Source organism: Paramisgurnus dabryanus, chromosome 12 (assembly GCF_030506205.2).
Source record: "Paramisgurnus dabryanus chromosome 12, PD_genome_1.1, whole genome shotgun sequence".
NCBI classification, from domain to species: Eukaryota; Metazoa; Chordata; class Actinopteri; order Cypriniformes; family Cobitidae; genus Paramisgurnus; species Paramisgurnus dabryanus.
The window spans coordinates 30,609,530-30,621,560 of record NC_133348.1 but is presented as its reverse complement, the minus strand read 5'-3'; the positions used below and the strand labels follow the sequence as shown (position 1 = coordinate 30,621,560).

Here is a 12,031-nt window from a genome sequence, read left to right as displayed (position 1 = left end):
AAATGCTGACATTTTATTGCCTATCCAAACATATGAAAAGTGCTAGAGAGCCACACTTTGCCTACGAATACTGATGAAACCATGTTGATGCTACACAAGCTCACATTGGTCAAAGCGCACACAGTTCTGATCAGAATCACACAACACTGTGCCGTCATGTCAGATGTCCACATCAGAATCAACCCGCTTTGATTAAATAGCTTATTTTGCAGTAACAGCTCTGCTATCACTTTAATCCACTCTTTCTTCTATTCGCTTCAGTCTATTGTTCTTTTTGTCACAAAAAATAATCCGGAGCAGGAGGAGAGGAAGATGAAGTGTTTGGATGAGGAAGCCGAGTCTCGTTCGAACCGACGAGTTTCTCGTATTGAGCTTTATAAGTGTCTCGCTCTCTCAACACACGAGACAGCTCGCACTGCAGCTGCTCCAGCTAGAAGAACCAATAGAGAAGAGGTTATTTATAAAATCAGACTTTGAGTACTGAATTCTGGATTGTCAGTTTTAATAAGAAAACAACATTGCACTTGAAAAAACCAAATCTGTTCCAAAACCTAGTGAGTTGCCTTACTGTCCACTGTGTATATATCTTATTCAGTATGCTAGGTACAAAAATGGATGGCAAACACCAAAATTTGGTTATGTACAGATTTTATAACAACTAACAAATTTTGAATGATATTAAACAATAAAATATTGAAATAAAAGTCCAAAAAAATTATCTGGTCATCAACCTTCTTTAATAACAGTCACGATGCATTGTGGGATTGTCAACTCTGTGCAGTACATATGATGCCGTCTTTTAATATCTAGTAATACTGTGAAGGACAGTTCAGTAGGGTTTGGAACAGAGCCGGGTTTACAATAATAGGTTTAAGTGTTGTTTGTATGTATCTGATATAATACCTGCTGTGTGAGGATGTGTTTCTCAGACTCGAGTGCGTGTCGGTGCTGTAGACGTTTGTAACGGCAGGACTGAGCGTATCCTCGATTCTTCAGCGTCCGTCTCTTCTGTTTCAAACGGACCACCTCATCTTTACTCACCCCACGCAAATGTCTGTTGAGCTCTCGAACCGACAGATTGACCAACTGCTCATCAGAAAAACGCTCATCCACCCCAGACTGACAAGAGAAAGAGAGAGAAATCAGAAACTATCAAAATGACTAATCATGATTTGATCTCATTCATCAAACAGTTTTGCCAATGTAATGTGTTGTTTATGTGCCAAAATATAAATGCGTTCACTCCAGTGGCGGCCGGTGACTTCTTTTTTCGAGGACACTCGATCAAAAAAGTTTGTCACAACATTTATGTAGCCCATTATGTGTGTGATTTACCAAATAATGTTCGAGTATCAGACACAGTCGATCAATTTAAATCTAAACTTAAGACATTCTTCTTTAACAAAGCATTCACATAGAATGTCCAGTAAATGTACTTTTCCCGCAGTAGTTATTTTGTCTAGAACAAAGCACTCACATACCTCATACGGGTAATTTACTCTTGCCGCAATAGTTAGCCTGTCTGGAACCGAGCTGAATTAAACCACTATAATGTATGACACTTGCATTACATGCGAACGGCCCCTACGCTAATAGAATTCTGTTTTTGTCTCCCTGTCTCGTCCTCGACTCTGAGGACAATGAGACAAACAGACCCAGTTCCTGTTGCTGTGAAGGTCATCGCACCACTAATCAACTGGCTGTCCTTCAACGTGACGCCCAACCGATGCGCGACCAACGGCCACCGGCTGAACCAGTTTAATCCGCTTACACGCTTCCTATCCCTACCGTGTCTATATATTATAAATATAAATATTAATCTCTCCCTAGGGTTTTTTGTCCTTCTAGGATTTTTTCCCATTGGGTTTTCTCCTAGGGGGTTTTTTAGTCCCAGGGAGAGTCAGCCAACTCTGGCTTAACTTAGCACTTTACTGTACACGTTACATTATTAATATGCTCGCTTACACGGTTTTTTATCCTTAGCCGCTATATTCTACTTCTTATACTATGTATTGATTTTCAATGTTCTCCTCTACATCTACTCATGTAAAGCTGCTTTGCAACAATTAACAATTGTGAAAAGCGCTATATAAATAAAATTGAATTGAATTGAATTGAATTCATTATTTCAAAATATGTGTTCTGCACGTCGAGTGAATCTTTGTCACGCGTCTTGTCAAAATAAGTGCCTGCTGCAGATGCGTCTAAAGGGTTAATGATAAAAGAGACGCTAGCATTTGCCAGATACTCACATAATCTCATGCGTAATCAGAGTTTACTGTTAAAGGAGTGTCTTGCGTGTATTTTGTGATCATGAGCGTCTCTTTTATCATTAACGGTTTTGACGTGTGTGCAGCAGGCACTTATTTTGACAAAACACGTGATGCACCCAGGATCTCTCGACTCGCAGAACACATATTTGGAAAAAAGGAACCACACACTTCGAATACTTATTTTGAATTACCGCCCCTCGGATGAGGAGTCATGAGCCACCACTGGTTCACTCGTATGCTGGTACTGGTGTTAACTTTAAGAGGAACACATTACAATAAGGTTGAATTAAATAAAATAGTAAATCCACACTGTAAAATCAACATATATTTTTATGTTACTTTAACTTAACAAATTAAGGTAAAACTATTTCAACTTGTTTTTATAAGTCAAAGGTGTTTGAAATGACTTGAATAATTAAGCTGTTTGAACTTTTAGGAATTATGCTTGAATGTATTACACTTAAATACTAAGTACATTTGTAAGTTGTAAATTTATGCTACAAATATACTAATTAAAAGTAAAGTTTAACTTTAGTAGTACTTCAGTGTGCCTTAAATAGTAAATACCTGTAATACTTAAATAGATTTTTATTAAGTGTATTGAAATAAATGGTGTCTCAAAATAGCACAGTTTAGATGTTTTTAAGTTAATCTTAAGAAGTACTAAAGACAAATTTGTTAATTAGATATTATAGCTAGAAAAGTAGTACATGAAACTAGTACATTTACTAAGTGGTTTTATTTTACTAAGTGTATTTTAGTGCACTTTTTTCACCTTGGATTAAACTCTTAACACCACACACTGGACCTCACTAATTTTCAAACCCTGGCTATGGCATTGATTGTAAAGTGTTATAACTTTAACTTTAGTTTTTGTGTGTTTTAAGCAAAACTTTCCTTGAATCAATTAAAACAAAGTAAACATAATTATCAGGAAGAAAAATATACTAATGCAATCTCATGGCAATTTGTATGTATTTTAGAACGAGCTATTCATACAACCACATTTGTACGTTTTTAGTTTCGCCACTTTGATGTTGGGTTAGGTGTATGGTTTCACGATTGTTTCATGATTGTTTGTATCATTCAGGGGCGGAGTGGCAATCGGGAGAGTCGGGACTTTTCCCGGTGGGCCGGTAGTGTTTTAAGGCCGCGAAGGCCGGTCTGATAATAGCCGTGCTTTCAGTCTTTAGTCGTGCACTCCGGCCACACTAAAAACTATTTATCATACATTTAATATGCTTCAGCGCTCAAAATGTATCTGGCCGCACCGCTCTCTCTATCAAGCCCGTCTCCCCTGGAGTTCTATCAGCCAATCAAAAAAAAGAAAAGAAAGAGGCTTCACAATAGCCAATCAGAAAATAGCACTGTTGTATCTGGGTAAGATTTAACGCAACAACCAATAAAAAAGCATAGCCTCGCACACCCATCGAGGAATGGAGCTCCGAGCATCACTTTGAGCAGCACAGAGTAGCCTAAGTCTGATCTCCTGTTTTAATGTTACAACAAATGCACAACTTTGACACAAACAATGACAACTTGACTGCTGTTAGAGAATGTTTCCCAGATAATCAGCATCAGTTTTTCACGAGTGTATGTAACTTAGCCAACAGTTTACAGCCTGTTCACTGACAACACCTGCTCAGAACACGTAAGTTGCGTTATATTTTCGTCATCACACGATGACTGACATTTTGTCACATAAAACATCTCCCTCCAAACAGGCTTAATAATTTTATAAGCAACTGCTTTGCAACCATAGTAAGCTTAATCTTACCTAAAACTAGGGAACTGTTGTTGACTTTAAGATCTTTTAAATAATAGTTATTACACTTGGTATTTCATGTTGTTGTGCAGTCATTTTATTGTAATTTTAGATTTCAGCATTTGCTTATTTTTTTTGACCATGGAGGGCTGGTGGTCTATGAAATTTCCCGGTAGATTTTTGGGTCCCACTCCGCCCCTGGTATGATTCGCTTTGTACGAATTCATACAAGTTAGCCTGTGAGATCAGGCTAATTATACTTAATTCAAAATATTTTATTTTAAAATAAGTCACATAAGTAACTTTTTAGGATGTTTATTTTTATTTATAAGAAATAAAGCAAAAAGTATTGATTTGTAAAATTCATTGCTTCAGGGTATGCATCTAAAATATTATTAGTAGATGCAAATTGCTTGAAACATCTGAGCTCCAAGGAAATTTCCTGAAATATTTTAATAAATCTAGAATCTACATAATAGTAAATGGTGTTGTGTAATTGTGTATATTTCTCATGCTTTATACTGTTTGTATGTCTTTGCGTAAGTGATTTTGGCAGCACATAAATGATAATCTGACTTACTCTAAGTGACAGTTATCAGGATTACATCACAATAATAGCAGATATTATCATAATCTCAAGCGCTGCTCCACATAGAAAGACATCCAACACAGCCAACACAACAGCATGAAAAACTTAGGAATTTTAAGAATATGCTTGATTTTATGCAAATTTAAGTGTTACCCAACAATACAAAGGTTAGAGGTGATTTCTATTGGAGGATGAAGATAACCCAAACTATGAGTTGAGTTTGAATAAGATATAAAATCTTATAACTTGCCCATACATTTTTTTAAATCTATTCAGATTAGTGATGCAGGTGTAGCTGTATTTTTTATTAAACAAATATAATTGGGGATATTGGGAGCTTACATTATACAGTAATAATAATAATGTACCTGAGAAAGCAGATGATGATGATGATGATGATGGTAATGGGCATGCATTTGATGGTGTGGGTGATGAAGGTGGCTCTGTGGACTAAGGGCTTGTGGGTAGGGACTTGTCACTGTGTTGATGTTAGAATGAGATGGAGTGGTGGAGGAAACAAGCAGTACAGGGCGATGACACATGTCTGTCGGCTTATTAAGAATAACATCAGTACCGCTCTCACTGCTGGAGTCACCCATCTGACTGCTGCTCGTGCTCTGAGACAACCCTGGAAACTGAGAGAGAAAGACAGCACATTAGACAGAGATTACGCTTTATTTGTTTATTCATTCTTAAAACCATTCCAGCATCTACGTAGAGAACCAGTTAATCTATACACAAACTCCAGACAGAAAGACTTCCTGACCCAGATGAGGCTCGAACCAGGGACCTTCTTCCAGTGAACCAACAGTAAAACCCACTGAGCAGAGATTATGCTAAAAATATTTAGCTTTAATTGGAACATTCCCTATAAATGTGTCCCTTCTGTTTTTACAATGTCTTTTACTGGTGATCAATGACTTCTCTTCCAAGGGGCGCGAATTCAGAATATGTGTTCGGGGTGTCATGTGTGCTGATTGTCAAGTCAAAATATGTGATCGTTGCGTCATGTGAACCATGTGCATCATGCATGATGTCAAAATACATGCCTTCTGCAGACACGTCGAAGAAGGTTATGATTAAAGAGACGCTCACGTTCACAAAATACTCTCTCAAGACACTAATTTAACACCAAACTCTGATTACACATGAGATTAAGCGAGTATTTGGCAAAATCTGGTCTCTTTTATCATGAACACATTCGAAGCGTCTGCAGCAGGCATTTATTTTGACATGACACTTGATTATTGGCGGCCTGTGACTTCTTTTTTCGAGGGCGCACAATGCGAAGTTCGTCACAACATGTATGTAGCCTGTCATGTGTGTGGTTTTGTCAAAATAAGTGCCTGCTGCAGACGCGTCTAAAGGGTTTATGATAAAAGAGACGCTCGTGTTTGCCAGTTACTCGCATAATCTCATGTGTAATCAGAGTTTACTCTTAACTCTTTCCCCGCCATTGACGAGATATCTCGTCAATTAAGAGAAAACGCTTCCCCGCCAATGACGAGATTTTCCGTCTTTCCGCAATACCGCTATTATCCACCAGGTGGCGCCCTTCCGCAACTTTTTAAAACCGGAAGTATTGCCCTATGGCAAGCTGCTGCATGTCCGTGTCTGTTTTAAAGATCGCTCTGAATGGGATCTCTATGAAAAGTCCGTCACAAATATGGAATTATTTTTGCTTTTTGCTCAAAATATGGTGTTTTTGCAAAAACCTACCCATATTCAAAAGCTGATTGCAAAAGAACCACTAAAGGTAGGATGAAACGTTTTTTTTTTGTTTGAAAGCAGAGGGTCTGTTCTTTCATTTGGTATATTGTATGTTTATTTATTTAAAGAAGAACATTTTCTGGAAGGCATTAAACTTTGGTGAAAATCATGAAAAACGCTGGCGCTGGCTGGCAACTTTTTTTTTAAACGCTGGCGGTGAAAGAGTTAAGGGAGTGTCTTGTGTGTATTTTGTGAATGTGAGCGTCTCTTTTATCATAATCGGTTTTGACGTGTCTGCAGCAGGCACTTATTTTGACAAAACACATGGTTCACATGACGCAACAAACACATATTTTGAAAACACGAGCAACACACGACACTACGAACACATATTTTGAATTTGCGCCCCTCGAATGAGCATTCACTGCACTTGATGCACATAAGTTTACATATTTTGAAATGACGAGCCACACACGACGGGATAAATACATGTTGTGTCGAGCTTCCCATTGGCGCCCTTGAAAAAAAATCACTGGCTGCCATTAATGTCTTTTTTTTATTAATCGGCATAAGAGGACAGATAGTTACGTTTAAAGATAGTCGCTGCATACGGTTCACAACTTCATTCTGTGTGAACACCCAAATTCAATAGCTTGGTCAATGCAATGAATGCCATGTGTTCACATCATATATACAGTAGCCTACTTAATCATAGCGATACAACCCTTCGGGATTCAAGGCAGCAATTCAGAGTTAGTTCAAATATTTGCATGATTATACCAGAGTTTTGTGATAAACATGCTAAAAATTAAATAATCTTATTTACATGACATTCTGGAATGCTTGATTTTTAATATAAAAACACTTAGTTCCAGTCCTTGATTGTGGACATGATATTTTAAAATATATATTTTTGCTGTATTGGTAGCTGTAGTTTATTTATGATAAGACACATCTATGCTGTAATACTGCAAAATAAATATACACTGTAAAAAGTTGGATCAACCTAAAAATTACTTAAATTGGTATATTAGGTTGTTAAGTGACACTTTTCACTTTTTAGAGTAATACGTGAAGCTTTCGGTTACTGTCAGCCGGGGACTATTTTATCCAGGGGAAGGAAGACTTTTAATGATTTCACTTCATGAGAATTGCATGATGAACATTTTCTGCTTTAATAATTGTTTTAGAAAAACAAAAAGGTTGTGCTATATCGTGAATTATTCTAAATCCTTAGATAATTATCTCTGCAAGATTCTCTTTGAACTGTTGCTTTGTCATGACAATAAAAACTGACTTGAGGAAAAAACATTATGTGACCAATTTTGCAGGCCATTTTTTGAGAACGAAATGGCAGCCTTATGAACAGCTTGCGTCAGCGCAGACAACTCGTTTGCTGTTAAAGGGACACTTCACCCATTTGCATTAAGCTTTGTATAGTTAGAACCACAGTCATGTTTTTGAATGGTCGTGCATCATTTTCTCAGTTGCCGCTGAGACAGGAGAAATACAGATTTCAGTGTTGCACTTCCTTCTTCAATGATGTAAAAATCATCATTTTGCATCATTGAAAGAAGGAAGTCCAATATCTTTGTTGAGGGGGTGAGACTACAAACACCTCTTTTCTCGGTCAAATAGGCACCAAATTCTAAATGTATGTTACATTTCCACTACTAATATGACACACTTTCAATAAAAATTAATGTTTCTACGGGTGAAATGCTCCTTTAAAAAACTGCTGTCAGGATCTACTAAAGACACGCAGTGAAAAATTGGAAAATACGTTTATTTTTGCATCTGACCTTTTCACATATGCATTTGTATGAGTTGCAAAATACACTGTGTAGAATTTCAGCCGCATCTAGCGGTGAGATTGTTAATTGCAACCGTTGGCTCAGTACGCACAAAGAGTATAGAAGAACAAGAGGTGAAACTCTGATTCGTTTTTGGCAACAGCCACTAGGTGGCGATTCAGTAGCGCGGACGCCATTTTGGAATGAAAATTCTCACAGCCAATTCATTCTCAACAAATCTCACAGCCAAATCAGGAGCGCAATAGTTTCTTAGATTAAAATTTTGTTCACTTGCTAAACCTACACGAAACGCTGTATTGTCTTGTAAATGGCGGATTTGTGGGGCTGCTGGTGGGCGCTGGTGTTGCAATGGAACGTTCTATTGACCTTTACTTCTTGTCAATATAAGTTATTTGGTACGCAGCTCACCCCTCCGTTTCGAAATGCATAGAGAAGCTACGGTAGCTGCCACAGGACAATTATGTCATTTTTTGATACAGCGTATTGACAGGCCGTATTGTCCGCTTAGGGCTACTTTAGAAACATGGCGGCACAAAATGCCAACTTTTTATGTAAGGAGACAAATGTAGATAAATGTATGTAGATAAAAACGTCTCATTCTAAGGTAATAAAAACAATACAGTTCATTATGTAAGGTCTTTAATACACCACTGACAATATAGTGATACATGAATTATGCAACGCGATTTATTAAGGTTTGTGCTCGTTAGTTTACTAGTATTTGTGCCATTATTTTATGCCTCAAAAAAGCACAAAACTTGGGTTTGAGTGTATTTCAGGCCTAATACACATAACATTTCCAAATGAAAGCTTCGATCATACCTGTGAGGTCACAGCCACTGCTGCAGAGTTCAGCAGAGCCTCCACTGCGTCCTCACATCCCATAAATCCCCCTCGTTCTCGATCCACACGCTCTGGTACACCTCCCAAAGCTCCCAACAAAGACGCGGCTCCTCCTGGCTCCACACCGAACTGCTGTTGCAGGGCTGCTAACCACAGCAGATCCTCCAGAGAGGTGGGGTTGGAACACGGCACAGGGCCGCAGACAACCGGGTTGCCGTCCGTGTTCCCCTGAGAGCTGGAGCTCTGGCCGGACATGTATCCTGTGGATACTGACATCGGGAAAGATAGAGAGGAGGAAGAGGAGGATGTGGACGGTGGTGGGTGTTCGTCACTGAGCGTCGGTGATGGAGGAAGCGAGGTGTAGGGGCTGGAGCTCACACTGGAGTCGGGTGGAGGGTGAGGTGCGTATGGAGATGCGCTGGTCTCCTGATGGAGCTCCGGTTTGGGATATAGACAGGTGGAAGGTGGTGGTGTGTCGGCTTTCGCTTCAAACTTCAGCAGGTCAAAGTCATTGAGATACTCCATGGCCAGAGGACTTGGAGGGAGAGTGGACAACGGCAGAGATGAGGATGACATTGTTGGGTCAACAGGAAATATGGAAGCTGTTGTCCTTTTGTTTAGTCTTTTGGGTTGAACAATGGAATACTAATAAGACTTGATCAAATGTAATGTCCCTCCCAGAGCTCCCAATAATAATGTGTCTCCGTGGCTATGATAAAGGTCTCCTGATTTATCATCTGAAACTGAAAGACAGAAAAATGGTAAGCAGACAGCTGGACATCTTTTTCCATCAATGCATCTTAATATCATATAAGTTCTGACCATATCAAGTCTTAAACCCAGGGATAGGGGATTGGCATATACTGTATGTGACTCTGCACAAAACCATTTGGTTTAAATAGAAATGTATGCATAATCTAAAAGCTGAATAAATAATATTTTTGTTAGAATAGGACAATATTTGGCTGAGATACAACTATTTGAAAGTCTGAAATTACAATATTGGAAAAAATATCGCCTTTGAAAGTTACTAAAGTTGTCCAAATGAAGTCCTTAGCAACACATATAACTAACGATAAATACATTTTTTATACATTCACAATTTATTTACATAAAATATCTTCATGAAACATGATTCTTAGTTAATATTCTAATGATTTTTGCCATAAAAATCCCATTCAATGCTTTGTTGGCTATTGCTAGTGACCCTCGTAGTCCAGGGTCACATTTCTTTATGTATTTTTTTTCATGTAAATGTATAGTTTGAATTAGGTTTCTATTAATAAACTACATTCATTAACATTGGAAACTAAATTGTAATTTTGCATTTAAAATAATTGTGAAACATTTATCATTCATCATAATGTTTTTCAGTTTACAGGAGCTCAAAATTAATCATGCATTGTAAAAAAAAAAATGCAGCATTAAGTTAAAACAACTTGGTTTTGCAAGTCAATTTAACCTGTTATTTTAAGTTTTGACCTCTGAAAAGTTGACAACTTATAAAAACAATTTGAAATTGTTTTACTTAATTTGTTAAGTTTAAATAGCCTTTTTAAATATTTTTTTTTTATTGGATTTTCACTGTAAAGAGAACAAGACATCTCACAAAAAACCCACAAAAAACAAAACAACAACACATAACTTAGATTATTAAATATAAAACATGAATATCCCATACATAACAGATTAAAAAAAGAGGGGGAAAATACATAAATAGGGTAGAAAAGTTAAATGTCTAGACAATATTCCTTGTAATATAATAAGGCGAAGATGAGGTTACATATAGTCTAGATATAGAATCCACACTTTATAAAACAGGCCTGTTTCTTTATGTAATACATAGGTAAGAAGCTCCAGGGGAATCATTTAAAAAATGATCATATTTAAATTATGGAGACTTATCATTAATGGTTGTCAAAACCATGGTTATTTTGTGCTTACCATGGTTTTTTGTTTTAACAGTAGTAAAATCATGGTTACTTTCCGTAACACATCAAACACAGCATGTCTTATATTCGGCTGAATTAAAGAAAGGCCTATGCCGTAATCTTCACACATTTATATGGGTTAAATGTACAACTCAAAGCTCAAACACTAATAAATGTTAAAGAGTGACTGTTAGATATTTAATTATTATTAATAGACAACCCTTTCATAAGATTTATTCATTAATATATGCATGCTGAGCTGTATACAGATACACATTAAAAACTAAAGACCCCTCATCTATACAGAATAAATCATTAATATTCAGACAATAAACAAGATTTCATATTTTATAATATAGTGTAGTAGTGTAGTAGTGTAGTAGTGTGATAGTGTAATATCAATCAGTGCAGTTTAACTACAGGAAACATGTACATACATTATTATAAAGGGTAGTTTCCAGAATAAACCTACCAACAATGTACAATTAAACAAACAAAACCATGTCAAATTAAACAAAGTTTAACATTTACTCAGAATTGTAATAATGTTCTTAGCATTTCCAGCTCTGTAACTCTTAATAATCTTACACAACAGGTTGTAAAAGTCAACATTAAGATCATTAGTTGTGATTATATCTGAAAAAATGCTATACAACTTTTAATAGAGAAACCATAAGGATATGAGAAGAGAAATGAGGAATTTGAAATTAGAAAGTCAAAAAAAGAGTAACTTTACACATAGACATGAGAGGAATGATAGGATAAGAGTTGTATAGAGGAAGATAAAGTTTCTTTAATATTTCTTACCTTGTGTTTAGTTCACACACATCTTTAGGTGTTGACTGACAGATTGATTCCTGTCATATGTGACTGTATCATTGGGTCTCTGTGAGCCGATTGTCACCAACAACTCAACCCCCAACTCCTAAATCCCACATCATCCATCCATCCATCCATCTCTCTCTCTCTCTCTCCCTCTCTCTCTCTCTCTCTCTCTCTCTCTCTCTCTCTCTCTCTCTCTCTCTCCTGAACTTCATGAAGTGAACACGACTATTCATTCATTGCAGTACACACTGCCACCTAGTGTACTGACTGATATATCAGCC

General features: G+C 37.1%; 1 protein-coding gene across 1 annotated transcript; it reads right to left on the bottom strand.

The window, feature by feature from the left end:
* Positions 1-277: 277 nt before the first annotated feature.
* nrl (neural retina leucine zipper) lies at positions 278-9,570 on the bottom strand. The gene is made up of 4 exons (XM_065268881.1): positions 8,974-9,570; positions 4,996-5,262; positions 904-1,119; positions 278-430 (listed from the first exon to the last, which is right to left on the bottom strand). Exons 1-4 carry the CDS (start codon positions 9,568-9,570, stop codon positions 278-280), a joined length of 1,233 nt encoding a protein of 410 aa, XP_065124953.1.
* Between the last annotated feature and the right edge of the window lie 2,461 nt (positions 9,571-12,031).